The sequence below is a fragment of the Triturus cristatus genome, chromosome 6 (assembly GCF_964204655.1).
Source record: "Triturus cristatus chromosome 6, aTriCri1.1, whole genome shotgun sequence".
Taxonomy (NCBI): domain Eukaryota; kingdom Metazoa; phylum Chordata; class Amphibia; order Caudata; family Salamandridae; genus Triturus; species Triturus cristatus.
In genome coordinates, this window is record NC_140589.1 from 700,587,461 (window position 1) to 700,610,081 (window position 22,621).

Below are 22,621 nucleotides of genomic sequence, written 5' to 3' on the forward strand. Positions count from 1 at the left end.
ACTCATTAGTCTCCTTTTTAGCATATATACACAGAGACCTGAAAGCCAGGGTTCGCATTGGAAGGAATGGTGAGGTCTCTAAGCCAATTGAAATTGGTAGGGGGGTCAGACTGGGTTGTGTCTTGGCCCCCCTCCTATTCATCTTATACATCAATGACTTATCTAAATCTCTACTGCCCCTAACTGAGGACGTCCCTAGCATCGACTGGAATAAAATCCCCACGCTGCTTTATGCAGACGATGCTGTGCTAATGGGGCGTACCCCTAATGCCCTGAGAGCTTTGGTCAATGGTTTTGTGGAATTTATGGCAACATTAGACCTGTGTACTAATTTTAAGAAATCATTTTTAATGTCATGTGGGACTAAGAAGTATTTTAACCTCTCCATCGTATCTAACTCTATCAGACTGTCTAGCACCAGCACTTTTCCGTATCTGGGCCAGGTTTTTGCATCTAACGGTTTATGGAATGATCACATTGCCCACTGTAATAGGAAATTTACTAATTCCATTAATACAATTCTCAGGCTACCCAAACCCAAAAACACAGAGGTAGTGCCTGCTATTGTCGAAATTTACAGACAACAATGTATTCCAACCGTTACGTACGGTGCAGAGGTATGGGGGAACACTGCCAGCTCACCTATCCAACGAGAAGAGAACAGGTTTTGTCGCAAAATATTGGGTGCCCCATTTTCCTCATCTACATATGCTTGCCATAGCGAGCTCCATTTATCCTTTATAGAGGACTTTATTAAGGCACGTCGACATTATTCTGGCTTAGGATCTGGAAAAACCCGGCTGCACAACTGACTAGGGAAATTATCTCGGATTGTTTAAAATGTGACAGAGGGCTGGTCATATCATGGTTGGCCGGAGTCCACAAAAGCTTAATTAGCCTGAATTTGGAACATCTTTTTATAAACCCTTTAGCCCACAACCCTCTAAGCATTTAAATTGTGGAAAAACTACTCTATGCATCCTATAAAGAAACTAGGCTAGCAGCTGAATGTAATAAAACCTCCGTTGCTAGATATATGCGAATAGAGCATGTATCCACAGTTATGCCTAAATATCTTTTAAAACCTGTTGGCTGTTGGGAACGGGGTTTATTCTTCAGGCTAAGGACCGACACCATGAAATATTTACTGTCTTTTCCTACTGGCTATTCTTTGAACCTCGATCATACCCCCTGTCCATGTACCCACAATCTGAAACAATCAATGTTACATTTCTCATTCTTTTGTTCCTTTTATTTACCGCTCACGAAAAAAATTCTGATTCCGTATTTTAAATCCAGATGCGTAACTGATTATAAAATAGCCTATGAGTTGATGCTTACAATTGATAATGATGAATTATGTTTCCGAGTTGGATCTGTTTTAAAAATGGCTGTACGTTTTCGTAATTCTATGAATTCGGACTAATTTCTTTTATGTTTAATTGTAAATAATGTATTTTTAACTGCAATTTTATGGATATGCTGTTTTTATCCGAATAAAGTTCATATTGATTGATTGATTGATTTTATAATCCTAACTGACTCAGGGAACATAGTAGAACTTTGAGTTTAGTATGCCTGAACTCAGAATTATAAAATACATATTTTAGTGAAGTTGGATTTAACATTCTGTGTTTGAAAATGCCCCTTTTAGAAAGTAGGCATTTTCTTGTCTAGCCATTCAAACCTGCCTCTGCTAGGCTATGTTATACTTGTCTGGAGTTTGGGTGACAGGGCTGGGGAATTCCAGGAGACAGGGTGAGTCAGCCCAGTGGTGAATAGAGAGATCTGCATCTAGATGGGAGGGATGAGTTGCACCTGGGGCCTGAATAGGGCTGGGCCTTCCCTCCACAATGCTGGCTCCACCTCCTGTGGTGTGTCTGATGTCTCTGCCCTGCACTCTGAAAGGAAAGAAGTAGACATGTCAACAAAGTGCTCCAGGACTGACCAGAACTGGTTTGGACTAGGCAAAGGCCTCTCTGCCTTCAGAGAACAAAGGAAAACTTAGTATAAATATTGGGACCCAGACCCAAGAACTTTAGATCACTTCTGGGAATCAAGACGAACCTTTACTGAGGAGAAGAACCAGGAAGCTGAAGGAGGAGACTACCCTGTGCTGTGTGTTTGGGGGTTGACCTGCAGTGGTTGCTTCATTGCCAAAGAGAGGAGAAAACGACTGAGTGTGCTTCCTATCAACTTGAAGAAGAATCTCCAAGGGCTTGAACTAGAGCTTGCCCCCTGCCTGAAGTCTCAGGGATACAAGACTTCACCAACCAGCTCCCCCCTGAATTCCCTTGCTGGGAATTGAAGTGCCTGCTGTTGTGCTGGGCCTTCTGAGAGACTGCGTGTCGCTGGGAGCTGGAAGCGCGACGCTACAACGAAAAGCATGCCACTGCCGCAGCCGCTGTCATCGCATCGCCGAGGAAGCGAGCTGCCGCTGCCTTCATTGCATCGCCGAAGCACGGCGCATCGCCGGAGAAGTGGGACGCTGCCACTGAGGTCATCGTCGCATCACCGGAGACACGCGTCGCAGGGCCTGTCATGACGCAAAAGATCATCGCACCGGAGAGCAGTAAGAAACCGACGCATCAACTCCCCACACAGTAAGGAAGCTAGCATCAACTCCCCTGTGCAGCAGTAAGGAACCGATGCATCCACTCCCTGTGTAAGGAACCGACACATCACCTTCCCTGCAACCCTTTTGTTTTCTTTGCGCTACGCATCTAAGGTACATTGAGAGTAAAGTGTCGCATTTACAACTTAAGAGAACTGAGCTATTTTATAACATTTGAGAGACTATTTTTGAGTACACTATTGTGGATTTTTGTCGTTTGGTCTTGTGTTAAGTCTATATAAAAATACTTATTTTTATAATACAACCTGTGTGGTGTCCATTTGTAGTGTTGTCGCTGAATTACTGTATGTGTTCACAAATGCTTTACACACTTCCTCTGAGATAAGCCTGCCTGCTCGTGCCAAGCTACCAAGGGGGTGAGCAGGGGTTATTTTAGGAGTGTACCCCCTTACCCTGACTAGACGCAAGGGTCCCTATTTGTCACAGGTACCTACCTATGCCAACTAGAGACCTCCGAATCTAACATCCATGTAAAAGTCTTACTTCATAACTCTTCATCGAAGTCTCTCAACTTCTAATGTACTTGTGGTGTGGTTTAATACATTTCATGGCTGAATCAAACCATCCTGTTTTTATGAATGCTAAAAGGGAGGAGTGTGTACTATTCAGCACCCTTGAATAGTGGACCACTCCATGTTGAGCCACTGTTTGGCAAATTCCAGTCTGAGATCCGTGGCTGTGGCGTGGGTTTCTTTTTTTCTCAGGGTCCAAATATTATGGTAGGAATGTCGTCATGGTATACCAATGTAGTCCCCTGACCGGACTGTCGAACTGCATGTATATCTGTTATCCTGACTTTTAATTTGCCCCTAGTATCACTGTAATCTAAGCGTATGTGCAGCAGCATAGACCTGTCCTGTGACCAGTCACCCATCAATTCAAACAGAGCACTACGGTTCACATCCTGAGAAAAACACATAAAACGGTGGTGGCAGCATACCATCTTTTAAACGTATCAATACTGCACCTACACCCTTTTATCTGTATCACTGAGAGTGAGGCCCACTAGAATTCTTTTTGCTGTTATGTGAATGCCCAAACCCTTGTGTTGCCATCCCGTTTGTATGTTATATGCGTGCGTATATATTTTGGGTGGATCACATTTGTAGTGATACAATGTGTGAGTGAGAGAGCCTGAGCAATAAGACTGGTGGGATCCATTTTGCATGTCGCTATCTTGGAAATGCACAATACGGAGGGTGACGACTTATCTCCCAGGGAGTGGAAGTGTACTGCCTGCATTCCTGTGGCTGGAGCAAGGAGATACGGACACTGCAGCGAGAAGGATGGTGACAGGGCACCTATAGAAATTCTATGAGGCTTTTGTTAGCAAGGAGCGGTTTATTATTATTCCTGAGAACTGCTGTTTGGTGCATGGTAGGTGAGAGGAGGAACAGCATTTTCTTTTGTGTGATGTTAGGTGGTCTGTAGGTCTGGTCTTCCCTTTTATCTATCCCTGATTTCTTTTTCAGTTGGGCTGTTGACAGCCAAGTCCAGAAACCTCAGACCTCATTGTGACTGTGTTGTGGGTGCTGCAGGTTGTAGACATTCCCAGTGCTATCTGTTGTGAGAATCATCATTCTGCATAAATGCTGTGTCTGCAGAGCAGCCTGAGGAGGGCACTTGTATGAAAAACAACCCCAAACAGGTTCTGCAGTGGCTCTACATCTCGAGTCTAGAAGATGTATATAAAAGTAGGACTCTCACCAGTCCACTTCGTTCCAGTTCCAAGTCCTGTATAAACAGTGACTGGCATGTGCCGCAGAGGTTGCAAAGGGCTACTGCCCAGCCTGGGCTGGTGTCTGCCTGACAGACAGTCTCCTACAGTGGAGAGGATATATTTTTTTAATAATTCTGTTTATTGAAAACAAGCATCGGTTGATATAAACAATACAGAGGACACCAAAATGAAATATTCAATGACGATTTGGGGGAGACAAACAGTTGAGAGGATATTACTTGAAGTATGCATTTTCTGTTGGAGAAGTTGTGGATCTGCCCGAATCAACTAGAAGCCGGCCTGCCTGCTAAGAGAGAGAAAGAGCCTGTGTGGTCCTGAAGGAGAAAAGCATGTCCCGGTGACTAAGGGGAATCCACATCCGGAGAGAACTGACTGCTTTAGAGCGAGCTGCAAGTGACCCATCTGACAGAGGGGCCTCCTGGTCTCTCACGATCAGTTTCTAATGGAAACTGCTACAAGCTGTTGTACCTTTGGTCTGTTTAGGGCTGCAACTGTTGTGATCATCGGAGGACTGATCAGGCTGCATCTTCCTTTGTTCTAGTCAGGGGCTGCATCGGCCATTATCTCCGATTGGGTCTGCAACTGCCATAGGCCCCGGCAGGGCTGCACCACCCTGATCAATGGGAGACCACCACGGCCGGGTCTGTGCCAGAGCTGCAGCATTGCAGTACTGAGTTGGATGGGCAAGGGGACTGACATGGCCTATGCCTGGCCTACCCAGGAGCCTTGAAGAATCCTAGCTCCCAATTGTCCATACATTAGACGCCTTAAGAGGCGGCGACCCTGACTGCTGAAGAGGAGCAGACAATGACCAAATAAACCATGAGAAGATATCGCTTATGACCTTACATAATATATAACTTTCAACATGTTAAATTATATCATTGACAACACGACTGTAGATCTAAAGAAAAATATTGTTCAAATTATTGAGTAGCATAGTTCCTACGGTTATATGTGAGGGTGCAAGTTATAGTTAATGTAACATAACTGTAACTGGTGTATTTCAGTGTTTTTTGGGGTTTGTATTGTTAGTTCTTGTCTCATTTCAAGACCTATAATATCACTATCACTTTGTTTTTTTTATAGGAAAAGCATTTTTTCATTTGCTAATAACGTTGGCGCCATTTGATGAATCTTGACGAAACTTTCTAAAAAACATCTCATCTACTCCAGTTCCCTCCTGGAGAGTTTCTAGATGATCCATCAAGCGAGGGCAGAGAAAAAGGGGAGTACAAAAACAATTTTTCCCCAGTCATTCTCTCATTAAAAAATTAAACAGCGATACTGTGAAAACTGCTGAATGGAATTACACCAAATTTGGCAGAAAGCTAGATCTTGGTCCAGAAAGCGTGCTTATTTATTAAACATTTGATGTAAATATGTTCAGCAGCTTTTGAGACATTAAGGCTTACAAACTTTGTATATTTCATTCTGTGGAGGGTCTGGGGATCTTCAGATCAAAAGATCTTCGAATAAGCAGCCACCAGGCCCGTCAGGCATTGCAGTGCCGGCCAGACGAGGAGCGCCCAGTGATGAAGCATGACACCCCAACAGATGTGTGAGGGCATTAAGATCTGAACTACAGATCTACTAGCATCACTTACTCCAGCCACATAGCGCAACTACGTGTGTCTATCTGGAGGAGGCACTATTCCTCCTTTTTGATAATTATTGTTTGGGTTTGGGGCTCTGACAGGTCGTATGAGAAGATCTGATTTGCAACCACCTTTCGAACAAAGATGTAGCAAGAGCCATTTTAGGATTTGGGTACTCAATCCCCTGTCCTGCAAAAAAAGGTTAAAATAGCTAGAAGGGGCAGTGTAGGGATATTCTGCCCCCGCCCCCCCCCCCCCCCCCCCCCCCCCCTGGCCTGGCTGGGGGGGCTATAGGACCTGCCACCCTCTCTGGGGCAAAAACGATTTTATGTTAGTTTAAAAAAAATGTACAGCAAATTTGCTATGGACCTACAAATCAAATCCTGATAACCACTGAAATTCGCCAAGTATGGTGAGTGCTAAAGTTTATAATTTGTACAGCAGTGATGCAAGCCATAACATGTACATTAAATTCAGTGCTCAAAACCGCATCCTGATGTGGATCGGCGCCCAGCCTGTTGCAGGCACTAACCCCACTGTACTTGGCCTGGTGGTTTGACTAGAAGCAGTGCATGCTACTTGCTGGCGACTGCCTACCCCCTGCGCATGGCTTTGGTTGTGTGCAACTAGGATTTGCCACACATCCTGGCCTACATTCCACCAAGCCTGCTGTTGGGGACCAACTCCTGCTGCACATCACTGTGTGCAGCAGAAGGGTTTTCTGCAGGCTAAAGCCAGACCATAGGACCAACCCACTGCACACATCCTTGTGAATGTGCAAAAGCAATGAGAGGGCAGGGACCCACAAAGTGTGACGCAGATTTCGGGAAATAGTGGAAGGACAAGAGCCTCACAATGGGACAGGACAGAGAGTGGAAGTGTTCACACAGGGATAAGACATAGTGAATAATCTAACTCTGGGAAAACAGAAACAGCAGATCATAAGTAGTTAAACAGGAGTTGCCTCACAGCGTTGCATTGGCAGACTTGTATCATATGGCATAGTACAAAGGTAAAAACAAATAAGGACTTGGGCTAGAACTGAAATAGGAGTTAAGGGTATAATGTAGGGTAGGTGTCACCCAGCAAGCATGGTGGGCTGGTCCAAGTAGCTAAAGGTGGTAACGCAGTATCAGGCTGCAAAAGATCAATGCTGAATGATATTCAGAAAAGAGACTCATAAAGAAGTTCAGAGCTCCTTACGTCTGAACCAGTGGTTTGCACAGTTGACAAGGTTAGTGTAAAAGGTTTCATCACCTTTTACAGAGATGTACCTTGAAAATGGCCCTTGAGCATTTGTTTGTTATCTGCCCTACTTCAAGATGGCTGCCGCGCTTATCTGCTGTGGTGTGAGAGGTGCACATTCAGACAGCGTGGCGGCCATAGTCAACGGATGCATATATCTGGGTAACTGGACACCATGTGCCCCTGGTGTTGTAGACTCCAGGTACGCAGAATCCTTCAGGATCCGGCGATGGAGAGACATTAGAGAATACCGCATGTTGCAGTAGTAATGTACGGAGGAGTTTTATATGAGCCGGTGGGGTTGGGACAGTCGTGCCACCAAGAACACCACTACAAGAGTCCCACACGAACCCTGATACATAGGAAGCATCTTGACACTTGGCTGGAAGCCTCCTGAACTAGCACAAACCTGTCACAGGACGAGGGGATTGCTGAATGAAGATCTCAACTTCAGGGGAGTAACCCTTGTCCACAGTCCTACCCTCGGAATTTCCACAGTCCGCAGAGGGATCTTCAGTGGTACCAGTACATATAGGCGGACTTGTCTACTATAACTCATGTAGTGACAAAAGCGTTATTGTAGAGAATTATTTCTCAAGTTTTTGGCAATAATGACTTTAAGTAAAAGGGGCAATATCATGCATGTATTTTAAATTGTTGACCTTTGTTTAGTGTGTTAGTCCCCTTTCTGTTTAGGTGGCATTTTTGTTTAGTTTTGAGTTCTGTTGTGTTTCGTTATGCTGAATATGCTAATTGTTCATTATTTCTAATGCATTTCATCGCAGTAGAATTTGCTTTGCTTTTTGCAGGTAGAAAATGTATTGCAGAAAGATCTTGGGAAAGTTTTTATGAAACTTAAACTCTATCTCCCACTCTTTAAGGCTGCAGTGTCGTGCGACCATATTAATCTGGAATGCTGTTTTCCCCACAGGGAACCCAAATATATGATGCTAAAAGAGGATCCTTTGTCGATCTGGGCATTTTAGACGTCATGCAGATCTTTGGTCGTGCTGGACGGCCGCAGTTTGACAAGTTTGGTGAAGGCACGATCATTACAACTCATGAAAAACTCAGCCACTACCTGACGCTCCTCACTCAGCAGAACCCCATCGAAAGCCAGTTTCTGGACAGTCTTGCGGACAACATGAACGCAGAGGTAAGGAATCAAACCCACCAGTGTTCCTTCAGAAAGAGAAATTTAATGTTTGCTTCAGTTTTCAGTGTTTGCTATTAATCCGTGGGCTGATGCTGTTCATGGTAGTGTTTAAATGCAATACGCGTTGCAGCTTGTCATAGATTGACAGCGGTTCCAGTATAACAATTTGTACACACGTTTGCAAAGTTTAACAATATGAGGCTGCAAATAATGCTCACAGAATGCTCTGTGATTAGGTTCAAATATTTGCAGATGCTTGAAAGCAAGATTGATGATTCTTTTCTTTCAAAATAAAACGTTCACAAGAAATGCTACTAGGGAAAAAAAACGTTTTGCTAATGTCCTGTGAAATTTTAGGTACCATTTCTTTGAAGCGTCACTTGGTAAAACGTGTTGATACATGCTGGTATTTCCCAAAAATATTCATGTTAGAAAATCAGCGTACCCAGTTTTAACAAGATTATGGGAAAAAATAAAAATTGGTGTCATTGATGGTCAGCATTTTGGTTTTGTTAACGCATGTCTTGTTTTGACATGTTTTTTGTAAAACGTTATTGTTCAGGGAGCTGTCAGGCCCTCACCATTACAACACACATTGGCAAAAATATGTTTTGGTCAAAAAGAGCACACGTTACCACAGCAGTCACTGGAACAGAACAAAACTACTTTGTGTGCCATTCTGCTCTTTTTAAAAGAGCAGAATGCTGTTGCTCACAGTGAAGCCAACTGATAGAAAAATATAATTTTAATAAAAACAAAAGGTCTCGGTTAACTGCATACCTAAGAAGGGGCCAAGTTCTTAAAGAAAGTCACAAAAGTGCACCCATAGTATATATCCTTACATTAGTGCAGATTTACGGCTTGCATGAATTTACTAGAATTTACAGAAGTAGGCCAGGAAATGGTACTTTGAGAAAATATTTGTGAACTGCATTTTGGCACTAGCAAATATGCATGTATAGATTTGTTCATGTGAAAATCTGCTGAGCATTTACAACTTCACTCTACCTCTAACAATTATTTTCCCAACCCCTGAAGAATTTTACTTATGCCCTTGCCAGGTGTAAATGTACAACCTTTCTCTGTATGGGAAAGATTAGAGAGGATCTGATGAAAACCCCTAAAACATCCAAGTTAGTAGGTTTGCACATACTCGAAGGAGCATTCCAACCCTGAAAATATTGCTTACCGCTATCGTATGCCCCAGTATGTAGATCTGCAGAAAGGTGGCAAAATAAGTGAATTGCTAGCATTCAAACCCAACTATAGTATGATGCCTGGTGTAATTGGCGAGGTTATTATCAGAGGCCTTATATAATGAGATTGCTGCCATTATTTGTTGCAAAACCAAAGGGGATGATGGACGGAGTGTTGAACATTGCAAGCACTCACCCCCAGTCAACTGATCTGGGTATAATCCATCATCATTCTTTAGCTCACTCCGCCACCCCAGTTCAGACATGGCCATATGCAAATCAGTCTGACCCTGTGCCTCATGGGAACAGTCCAGCCCGAACTGCCAAGCCATGTCTTCCCTGGACCGGAAACAAGCATCCTGGGACCAGTTTCTGGCTAATAAGCCGTCATCAGCCAGGCTAGCTTGAATCCAGTGGCAAATTGAGCAAGGGACCCACGGCTGGGCATACCCTGCCAACTTAGGGCGAACAAAGCAAAACCAAAGGGGATGATGGACAGAGTGTTGAACATTGCAAGCACTCGACCCCCATTCAACTGATCTGAGTTTAATCCATCATCATTCTTTAGCTCACTCCGCCACCCCAGTTCAGACATGGTCATATGCAAATCAGTCTGACCCTGTGCCTCATGGGAACAGTCCTGCCCGAGCTGCCAAGCCATGTCTTAGAATGTTTGCATTGTCAGCATTCCGTCCATCATTTGTTTGTTGTAACACATTATTTGTTGCAGCACTACATTGAACCAAAGGGACAAGTGGATTTTTTTACAGAACAAGTAGATTTATGAAGCTACCTGTCCCATGGACAATTAGGTATTTTATAAAATTCCACACCTCTTATTGAACTTGTCGCAATTTTCTAGTCAGGTTTTTGGGAGTGCTCCCACTGGTGCTGCCTTTGCCTAGGTAAAATGGCTTCCGTGATGAAGACCTTGCCTGTGATTGGTTTGGAGATAAGGTGGAACACAGAAACATGTTCAGGTGTTAATTACATTTCTTCATCAGATTTTAAAGCTGTCTTTGAAATTACAGTTCATATTTGAATGAGAAAGCCAGCTTGGGGGCTTTTAACATAGGTTGCTCAGTTGATGGCCATGGGGAGACTATTGTGAGACTACTCTTGACTTGGAAGACCTCTTTCTTCGTCTTGAGATTGCCCAGCAATTTTTGCTTTTCAGACAGAACTCGAGATTGGCTTACCACTCTAGTTTTACCTGCAACTCGCCTTTCAAAGCCTGAAGATTTTCACACTGTTCTAAATAATTCACTCATGAGCGTCAAGTGTGGAAATATTAGACTCAGATACAGCATTACAAAGAGAAACGGAAATGGAAATCCTTTTACCTCCCACAAGAACTGGAATTGTATGCGGAATGGCATTAATTTCTTACATGTTTGTGTAAATGCATGTGTAACAACACTGGCCATTAAATTCTCAGTCAGAGACACATGTCTCTGTGCCTTGAATCTCGAACATGAGCAGAATCCATATTCTGAGCATGTAAACATTGCTCCATTAGCCTTCTTGAGTTTGCTGGGTGATTGAACTACCATCCTCACTATCAAGAGAACCACAGAGTAAAAAGGAGTTAGAAGTCTAATTCTTTTAATTTGCACTGTTTGAAATTCTCTAATATTTGTTGCCTTACTTTTATTTATAGTTACCCAGAAACTCGGGTACTTATTTTTAGCGCTAGGTGTGGGGTGCCGTTTTCCCTAATACATTTATTCTCAGGTTTGTAATCAGATACAGGGCACCTAAGTTGGATAGGACACTTTGTTTCTTTGAAATGGCACCATTACTTCAAAGATGCCGGTCTACCAGAACAATGGAGTTGTCCCTTTATAAAACGCCGACCCCTCCCGCAAACAACTAGGTTTGTCAATTACAGCCAGTGCCCCTGATAGCCACATGAAAAACTAATTTGTAGATATTGTACACATTTAAACCGCACAAAATGAAATTGTTTCCACTTTGTTTTGCTAAGCTACTTGGATCTAGGTTCAAGGCCCTATTCTCAAAGGTACTTGCTGCCATAAACACGTTTATGTTACAAAATACCTCCATTCATGCCTGCTAATAATTCACCATGGCAGGCTTTTGAATACGTCAGATTTCTCCACCACGATTGTGTAGAAATGCCCAGTAGTAAATCCCACACAAGGAGTGCAAAGTTCATGTTTGTAAGATTGGGAATACCCACAAACTGATAAGTTTGAGGGCATTCCCAAACTCCTATCCATCCCTGAAAATGGTCAGAAAAGGTACTCAAGTGAAGGGCTGGAGTAATTCCCATCCCCATGATGGAGGATGGAACAGATGTCCCTCCATAATTTGGGGGAGGAAAGAGGTTTTTTTACTGGGGATTTGTCTTTCTTTAAGTGTGCATTTGTACAGCAGGCTCCATTCCTTATGCGTAATACTATACTAACTAGAATTCTGCCCAAGGGCATAGGAGTCTAGGGGAGATGTCACATGAGATTCCCTGTAGAATGCTTGGAAACCTTCTCCTGGTTCAGCTTTTCACACACCCTATTGTGAATGTATGTGAATTGTAAAAAAAGAAGTAAATCGGCATGTAGGAGTACTTTTACTGGGCCAGATGTACTGTTTTCTTTGTGTAATGGTCGCACAATGTTCACATATACTTTTTACAGTTTATGGGAAAGGGTGGCGTTAGGGGATGGGGAGAAAATAGCAATGGCCCCTTGTTCATCAGTTTTGTTTTTCTTAGCGGATCACATGAAATCAAATACATAATATCAAATAAAATGAAACTCGAGAAGAGAAAGCGAGAAATGCACACATACAAACACATAGTGGATCAGATGCATTAACCCGCCAAGCTATTTTACTGACGGGGGAACTTATGACTTACAGGTTATACGCAGTTCACTGTAGCAGATACACACCCTTCTTCTTGTGATTGGAGTCTGCAACCTTGAAGTGACAGCCTCTATAGGCATCCTACTTGTCATACTATCTTTTTTCATTGAGTTCGCTGTCGTAGTTAACATTTTTTTAGATTCACACCCCCGAAACTCACTAAGATACGCCGCCGCAGAACATTTACACCTTTTCTCTTCTCCTTCTAACGAATCCCCTCGTCTTAATATCTCACCAGGACAGCCCCTATATATTATCTCCTATCCTGAGTTATCCTGTTTATCTCCTAACATACTATCTCTGTTTTACACAAGTTGGCTACTATGGTAAACTGGAGTAGCTGGCTGCAGAACTGAGTAAGGCTTTCTTTGGCCACTAGATGGCAGCGGAGGATTAAAAAGAAGAAATACATTTATCCTTATATATACACATCAATGATTATACATTTTACGTGAAATTTCACGTCTCTTACATATTTCGCTCTTACATTACCTAATGTTTTCCCAATTTTCTATATGCCCATTAGGCACACCTTCGCACATCGACTCAAAGAGAAGGGAGTTGTTTGCAAATGCTCAGAACGTCAGTATATAAATTAGAGATTTTTGATGCTTGCGTAGGACCTATACACAAGTGACCGCACACTGACCAGAATAGAGTGTAGGTTCCCGTGTTTGAAATATTAGCCGTTCTTGGTAAAGAATCACACAACTGTCTCTCTTTTGAAAGGATACGTAAAGACAGAACTTAGGTCTTTTTTTGAGTGATTTTACATGCCTTTAAACACCAATGCCAGGCTGGTACCTGTGCAGACTCAGAATAGGTAGTCAAAACCGGTTGATACTTCCTTTAATAACTGCAAACGTTCATTTTTCCTTTACTGTAATGCTCATATTTTCAAATGAGTATTTTTTTAAATTATTAAATATAGCTAAACCATGTCTAGCATGCATTTGTGATTGCACATGTAATAATTAATTACAGGTGGAACTATATCAGTTTCAATTTAGTTTTTTACTAAGCACAAAATAATTGTGAATAAATACCAATACTATGAACAACAAATACAAATTGATAAATACAGAGGGAAACTTTAAAAACATAACATTCAATAATCCAAAGGCACTTTTTCCATCGAAACTACCACGGAGACTTGAAAAGTGGCACTGGGAGTCGAGCACCACTGTAAACTCAGGTGGGGCTGCTCATTTCTGTGGCAAACAATTTGAAATTGAAATATAGTTCCAAAATGAGAAAACCGTTTTCTGCGAAACTAAAAAACGGTATGAATGTAAGTTCCTATTTTCCCTTGAAAACCATGCATGCCTAGATTACGTATGGATGTGATGTTTGTGGTTTTGGTTGGTTTCAAGCCTGGAGCTGTTTTAGGTTTCTGATTATTCATCTGCCTGGCAAAAGCTGCTCAAGGTATATCTGGTTCCTCACCTTCTTTCCAATGTGCCTCCACGCTTCCTGCAGCCTTCTTGCCTTGCTCTTTATCTTCTCTGCCAGTCCTCTTAGCAGGGCAGAATTCCTCATCATTAATGAATGAAAGGAGAGGAGATTAGATTAGAGAGAGTTATGAAATTATCGGTCTCAGTCAGAGTGAGCTTTTCGCCATCTGTTGTGGAAAGCATGGAAAGCAATTGTCATGATTCCAGTGTGCATTCAAATTTCTTAAGTTGTATGTATTTATATTAGGTCGTTTCTGAAGTTGGACCAATATGTGTCTGATAAAAGTTAGGGGTACAAGATTTATAATTAAAAAAAGAACTTTCTGCCCATTTGCGTTTCTTTCAGTGATCCCAGTAGCCCTTTTACGCGCACTACATCGTATCTTCCATAAAACCTGGTGGAGTTATCCTATTTTATTATATCAGGAAATCCAACAGGCTTAATGGTTCATCATGTCTCCTTTAAAACTGAAAATAGCCGTTAGGCGTCTGTGATCTCCGGCGTCTAACTTCAATTGCCATTGGTCCAAGCTCTGTTCATTTAAACGCAGCTAGCATTTAGACACCCAGATTCAAGATTGTGCCAGAGAAGCTGCCTTCTGAGCTTAATATCCAGGTCTAGGAAGCACTGGGCTATCTGATTTACATGAACACTTAATTTGTTTCCTTAGGGGCTTATTACAAAATTCACAATCTTTCAGTGTGATAACGCCACACCTAGCTTGTACCATACTGCAGAGTGGCATTAGTGCTTAATTCCAAGTTCTGCATTTCTGAAAGGGGATAATAAAGTGCTACCATAGATGCTGGAAGTCAGGGAGTTGCGGGGGGGGGGGAGGCGGTGGTGTGTGCTGCAGCACCCATGGAATAACCATGCTGGGGTTCAGAAGGTGAATTAGCAATAAATCTTATTTATCTTGTCACATTTGCTGTGCATTCAAAGACAGAGGTCAAATGTCAGGCTATGTCTTTTGACAAATTACTGCTTGTTCTTTTAACATGGAGACTGATGCTTACTTTTCTTTCTCTCACTGCAAAGTGGGAGGATTTTGTAAACTGAGTATGTGACAATCTTGCTAGGGTACACGAAGCGTGAAAGGAAAGGCTGTAGGGTGTCTGTTGTCTCCTTACACACAACAGCACTTAAATACCTGTAGATAATCTGTGCAAATATTTCAGACTATATCAGCAGTTAGGGAAGCACAAGTGAAGCACATTTTTCTTGTAATTCTGAAGTTTGATAGACAAAGATGTTAATAGGATAAAATGAAATCCAGACAATTACCTTGGTGATGCATCAATAATAAATATTCAGCTGAAATTCTGTTCCCACACATTATTTGTGTGTTTATAGTTCTATCAATAAAACTACACGTTTGAGCAGATTTACTGGCCATTCTAATAGAAGATGTGCTATCTGTAAAAACCATGAACTACCACACCATGCTTCAGTAATATATCGCAACAGCGTGCTCCAAAATGCAGCATTGGCTACATACTGCATACACCCATACCACGCTCCTGCTGAATGGGCGTGACTCATTTGCTACACTTGTTCTTTGTGTGACTCTTGGATTTTTCACAGTCCCTATGAATTATGTGACATCATGTGGATGGCAGTGCCCCCATAATGAAAATAGCTCCAACCCCCGTTCTGAAAATAGTTCCCACCCCACTGAGTGCTACCGTATGTTTCCCACTGTTCCGAGGTGCAAAAACTTGGATTGTGACCTTCACCATTGTCCAAATGTTGCCAGATTTATCTGTTGAAAAAACAAGCGGTGCGATAATATGCGCACATCTTGGAACCCTGATGTTGGTGCATATTTTGCTGTTATGCAGACCGAGACCTAAGACTCCATTTCATTATGCTTTGAAAAGCCTGGAGTAAGGCACAGCACATGATCCAAAATGCTGCATTATAATGATATTCTGCTGTCCTAGAGCCATATTCACACACTTTATTTAGTTAAGTTAGGGTTCAATGTACTAAAGAAATGATTGCAAATAGTGGGTAGAAATTGCACACTGATTTTGTGTGACCTGTATGTAATTTTGCTACGTTGTTTATGTACTAATAGGTCTTATTGCAAAATTCCTGTTCGCGGAATGACCTGCCTAATTTAAATTCATGAGGCAAGTAGTTATTTTGAGTCGAACACACGAATCGTGGCTTGCAAGGGTCAGCAGACCTCCATCTCTTCATTCGTATTCCAAAAAAGGATTTTTATTTCAAAATAGAGCCTGAGTTTCTTAAACTGCTGTTTATTTGAAAAAAGGCTTATTTATCGTTTGGGAAGACATCTGCCGAAGGCAGCATAGAAAATTGTCATTTTGCTGTCGCAAACCTGGTTATTTTGCAGATTGTAGGGTTTGCTAGTGCAAAATACTTTAGCTGATCTCCAAAATTTCTTATTATATTAGATTGCTATTTATATCCAGGTTAGGCTTTATCTTGGCTAAATATCTTATATCACTATGTTCATAATTCAGTTATTTAAAATGGATTTGAGGCTACCCTCGAATAACAATTTACTAAACTTATTTTGAAATGTTTTAATAATAGTCTATTAGAGCTTATTGATTTGGAACTATTATCAAGATCCAACAGTTTTATTGTTATTTTTTATCACTGTATGAGTTTCATCTCAAGAAATATTTTAGGATATAAGAAAATAAATGAAATGGAAAAAGCAGTATTGCCCAGCTCTATCTGCTTATGATAGCACAAACAACAAGTGCTATTGGAACATTACTTACATTTTACTGGGTTTGCCCACCTTGACACACAGTAATGAAAGATTTGTAATTTGCATGTATGCTAAGCTTTCGCTAAACATAGTAAATCGTATCTATACAGGTCTCCAGAGAAACCACATTCATAAGGTTTGTACATATGGATGGTCTAATTTCATGGCTAAGAGATGGGTTGACCATCCTTAGCTACATTTTCAGCTGCTATTCGGATCCAAAAGTTAAGTCATTCTGATCCTTGTAGACTAACGGCACCATTTGTATGGGGTAATGCTGATGCATATCCATTGATGTGCGATGGATCTGTTCTAGGAAACTATTATTACAGTGAGCCAAACCTGATGATAAATACCTGAAGACATCCACTCCAGCATTTGCAGAATCTCCTTTTCAATGTGCACATCATTTCCCATGTATATTTTCACACTCGTATGATCTTGAAGTTACTGCTCCCATTGAGTGCAGCCTAAAGCTCTTGATACATATGCGTCCAGCCATTATTTGCCCCTTTCAACCCTTGAGCTGGTCAACTGATCTGGCTGGATCGGTGATCTAGCCATAGCCTAGCAACAGAGAGATAATTTAACTGATTTTAGTACCTATCAAAAGCACCTAATATAGCGCAAACGTAACAAATAAATAATGTTGTTTCTTTGTATATTCTTGAATCCTCAAACTGCATGCTGTCTCAGAAATATTCTCTAAGATCCTTAAATCCGGCGTTAGAAACTGATCTTTAATTAAAACTTCTGTTTTTCGGCTATCCTTTTTTTATTCTCTTTCAAATGTCCCTCTCCTTCCCTTCCATCTTCTGCATGTCTCCTCTCTTTGAGCACAACTTACTCTGACACATGCATGTTTAGCCTTTTCTCCATTATTGTATTTCTGCAAATTGCCCACACCCCATTCACAAAATCAAAAACTATCCTCCTTCCTTTGGATGTCATACCTATGCAGCCTAACAATACTTGATGTCCTCTAACTCATCTATTAATCCCACTAACCATGTGTGTTAGACCTGGCACCATTGGCGTGGGTCTCCCTTCCATTTTTTTGCTGTTGCCTCATGTGTTTTTGCTGGTTATAGATGCTTTGGGCACTGTGCCACTGCTGTTCAGTGCCACAGTGCAAGTGCTCCCTATGATGAATTGATGTATGAATTAGTGACACCATGATTGGCTTGATTGGTTTACCTGTCAGACCCTAGTACAGTGCACTGTGTGTGTGCAGGGCGTGTAAATCAAATGCTGCTGGTGGGCTTGCAGCACTGATTGTGCCACCCACCGGAGCAGCTTGTAAAGTGTGTCTCAGGTCTGCCATTGCAGAGCCCGTGTGCAGTCGGGTACTGCCATGCTGACGGGGCAAGTACACCCACTTGCCAGTCCCTAAACCTTCCCTTTTATACGTATTAGTCACCCCTATGGTAGGCCCAAGGGGAGGGTGCATTGTAGGTAAGAGGTAGGACATGCCCTGATGTGTGTGGCATGTCCTGATAGTGAATTACAGCCATTTTCGTTTTTCACTATTGCAAGGTTACCTGTTCTCCATAGGCCAGAATAGGCAGTTTGATTATTACATTTTATAATCCTAACTGACTCAGGGAACATGGTAGAAATTCGAGTTTAGTATGCCTGAACTCAGAATGATAAAATACATCTTTTAGTGAAGTTGTTTTTAACATTCTGTGTTTAAAAATACCACTTTAAGTAAGTAGGTATTTTCTTGTCTAACCATCCAAACCTGCCTCTGCTAGGCTGTGTTTTCCTTGTCTGGAGTTTGAGTGACAGGGGCTGGGGGTTTCCAGGAGACAGGATGAGTCAGCACAAGGCTGAATAGACAGATCTGTATCTAGATGAGTGGGAGGGGTTGCATCTGGGACCTGAATAGGGTTGGGCCTTCCCTCTGCAATGCTGGCTCCACCTCCTGTGGTGTGTCTGATGTCCCTGCCCTGCACTATGAAAGGAAAGTAGGAGACATGTCAACAAAGTGCTCCAGGACAGACCAGAACTGGTTTGGACTAGGCAAAGGCCTCTCAGAGAACAAATAGAAAAGGAGTATAAATATTGGGACCCAGACCCAAGAACTTTAGATCACTTCTGGTAATCAAGACAAACCTTTGCTGAGGAGAAGAACCAGGAAGCTGAAGGAGGAGACTACCCCTGTGCTGTGTGTTTGGGGTTGGCCTGCAGTGGTTGCTTCATTGCCAAAGAGAGCAGAAAAGGACTGAGTGTGCTTTCTATCAACTTGAAGAAGAATCTCCAAGGGCTTGAACTAGAGCTTGCCTTCTGCCTGAAGTCTCAGGGATACAGGACTTCACGAACCAGCTTCCCCCTGAATTCCCTTGCTGGGAATTGAAGTGCCTGCTGTTGTGCTGGGCTTTCTGAGAGACTGTGTGACGCTGGGAGCTGGAAGCGCGACGTAACAACGAGAAGCGTGTCGCCGCAGCCACTGTCATCGCATCGCTGAGGAAGCGAGCTGCCGCTGTCCTCATCGCATCGCCGAAGCGCGGCGCATCGCCGGGGAAGCGGGACGCTGCCACAGAGGTCATCGTCGCATCACCGGAGAAGCGCGTCTCCGGGCCTGTCGCAGCTGCAAAGATCATCGAGTCGCCGTTGGGCGTGCATGCATCACACCAACCTTGTTGCATCGCAACCAAGACGCCATTTTGGCGCATCGCACCGGAGAAGAGTATCGCATCGAGGTGCCAGCGTGTCGCATTGCACCGGAGAACAGTAAGAAACCGACGCATCAACTCCCCACACAGTAAGGAAGCGAGCATCAACTCACCTGCACAGCTGTAAGGAACCGACGCATCACCTTCCCTGCAACCCTTTTGTTTTCTTTGCGTTGCGCATCTAAGGTACATTGAGAGTAAAGTGTCGCATTTACAACTTGAGAGAACTGAGCTATTTTATAACATTTGAGAGACTATTTTTGAGTACAGTATTGTGGATTTTTGTCTTTTGGTCTTGTGTTAAGTCTATATAAAAATACGTATTTTTATAATACAACCTGCGTGGTGTCCATTTGTAGTGTTATCACTGTATTACTGTATGTGCTCACAAATGCTTTACACACTGCCTCTGAGATAAGCCTGCCTGCTCGTGCCAAGCTACCAAGTGGGTGAGCAGGGGTTATTTTAGGAGTGTACCCTCTTACCCAAACTAGACGCAAGGGTCCTTATTTGTCACAGGTACCTACCTATGCCAACTAGAGACCCCTAAATCTAACAATGTGCATGAGTTCACCCCCCCACTAATGATCACAACTAACCAATCCATTAATAATTTAGTCCACCATAAAGAAACTGGAATGACTGCATTCAATGGTCTGCGCGAGCGCACAAGACCAATCCCAATAACTAACAATAACTAATTAAACTAGACTAACCACTAACTTTCCGTTCCGGAGCAGCGTGCTGCCTAGTGTAAAGCGCTTTGACGCCTCATCAGCGGTAGTAAGTCCTATAAAAATGCAATTACAAATACAAACTGTAAAGTAGTATACAAAGACAAATAGCACAGGGACATTTAAGGAGAGAAGAATAAATACTCTGGCATAGAACATTTAGCCTTATTTCAGTTGTTTGATTTCCCTTCTATCATGTTTCTGGTGAGTATCAAAAATGATGAGTAACCATTGAACCTTCTTGTTTAACTGCTCTGCGGCTCTGTAATGTTATTTTTTCCATTTATTTGCAGATTGCTTTGGGAACAGTAACTAATGTGGAAGAAGCAGTGAAGTGGCTAAGCTACACTTACCTTTATGTGCGGATGAGGGCAAATCCATTAGTGTATGGCATCAGTCACAAACTTTACCAGGTAGAAAACGTGTCTTAAATTTGAAAAAAGTAACCTTTTTATTGTTTCAGTTTTGTCATCCTCTCTTAATGCGATGGTAAATATTTGCAGTAGTTACCTCTTGACAGGAGCCAGGCTTTTAGCTGTTAAAAAGACATTAGAAAGACTTGATGGTTAACCAGTAATAGTTCACAGTTGTGGCCGCACTCTCTATGTTGCACCAGTCTTCCTGAACTGCATTATGGTAGATTCAGTTCAATTTTCTCACATTTCGCTTACTTTAGCAGCCAAGTGCAGAAAATCCCCTGACATGTTCCATGGTTTTGCCATTCATCAGAAAGGAGTATTTCTCACATTCGGATGCTGCCTATAAATTACCTCAGACCAATGCCAAATAAAGTGCGGTTTATACCACTGGTTCAGCCAATCTATTACTTCCCTTTTGCTCAGAAGGAGCCCTTTGTGACACCTCACAGGATAAAGTTCATCCTCTTGCAGTGCAGCATGACAGATGCAACTCAACACATTTGTACTCAAAATTCATTAATTTTACCGTTCTGTCGGCTCATATTTTTGACACCTGTGAGATGGTAACCAGTAATACTCCCATTACTCTGCTACCATGAAGTCTTGTTGGTCATGGTCTGTCTGATTTTTTTTTGGCACCTGATGTTTTGATGGGAATGTCAAAGGTTCCGGCTAAGAAATATAAAACAGTGTGGGCCTGAATTACTAACCTCTCACACAACAGAGGGCAGCAAGGCAACTTGCTGTGCTGAAGTGCATTGCGTGAAAGGTAGATAGCAGGCATGCGCCATATCTGATAAGATACAGCACACTTCTGCTCTCTCATAGTGCTGGTGCACTTCAGGCAGCCTAGGGCCAATGCAGGCACCCTTGCCCCATGGAGCTAGGGTGCCTACATTACAAGGAGAAAGTTTTTGTGCAGGAAGAAATACTTGTGGCCCTGTGCAGTTATTGTTTATGTCGGGTGTGGTCTCGCTTTCCCAGTAGAGTGAAGACATGGCAAGGAGCCCTACTAACCCTTTATCATTAACACACTTACTTTAGCTCCTGGTTCAGAGCTGCAGTTACCAGTGGCGGAATTTAGCTATGATGGCAGGCAAGCTTTTAGATGTTTCTTTTTAACTTGTTCCATAGGTCGTTCTTGTAGGTTCTTCCAAACCAAGAATCCTTTGACCCAATATGGTGCTTTCTTCAACAATAGAGAGTACAACTCCAGTGAGTCTTAGTGGACTGTAGGTCTTTCTGTTTAAAGGAAGTTCTAGTTGAGATGCTTTATTGAAACTAAGTGTACCCAGGGCCAATGTTCTGCCCTGGAAATTAGAAGTGTAGATTTAATCTTAAAAGAAAAATTGTTCTAGATGGTCACATTGCTTCAAGTTGTAGGATTCTGTTGTAGGATTCTGTTTCAAGGGGTGAAACTGGGTGATTGTGATTACCAAATCTGATGAACTAAGCAGTGGATTTGGTATGTTAGGATGTCCACTGTGAAGGAGCAAGCTCTAGGGACTGTCTGCTGCCTACGACACAATTAATTACTTAATACTGTTACACCATTTAGCATTAATATCCACTGGGGGAACAGTTCTCACATTGCTTGTGTCTTTCTTGCCAGGAAGATAACAGGTGATTCTCTAAGGCTCCATAATCTCCCGCTTACTGTTTAACCTATACATATATCTTGTTGCAACACTTCTGCAGAAGTTCGCTTTCAGAATTGACTTCTAAGCAGGTGACTCCAAGTTCATATTAGGCTGCCCATCAACACGGATGCCTCTATCTCAGATCCTTGCACATTGGAAACTACACAAAGATGTATGGCGAAATACTTCTTATTCATCTAACAACCAAACTGACGGAATAGAGCATTAGTGCCATCTTCCTTAAGCAAATTCCCCAAATCACGATAATAGCTTGTAACTTGGGTATCACACTTGAATTTCAAGTTTCAACTGACAGCCAAATCATCTGCCACTAAATCCTCTTTTTTCACCTAAGTCTCTGCACAGAGGTTTTCCTTTACTTTGCCTTTCACAGACAGTCACTATAGCTAACTCTCCTATTCAATCAAGATTGGATTAGACTATGTACGTGGGCTTGACTTAAAGTATAGCTTGCCTACAAAGATTGCA

The 22,621-nt window shown here is 42.4% G+C and overlaps 1 protein-coding gene across 2 annotated transcripts in view; it reads left to right on the plus strand.

The window, feature by feature from the left end:
• The window catches only part of ASCC3 (activating signal cointegrator 1 complex subunit 3), a 2,113,369-nt gene that overhangs the window by 1,570,300 nt on the left and 520,448 nt on the right, over nt 1–22,621 (plus strand). For both annotated transcript variants that reach the window (XM_085611187.1, XM_085611188.1), the window contains exons 16-17: nt 8,151–8,375; nt 20,367–20,486. In XM_085611187.1, the coding sequence (XP_085467313.1) occupies nt 8,151–8,375; nt 20,367–20,486 (345 nt within the window). The remainder of the gene's footprint in view (nt 1–8,150; nt 8,376–20,366; nt 20,487–22,621) is intronic.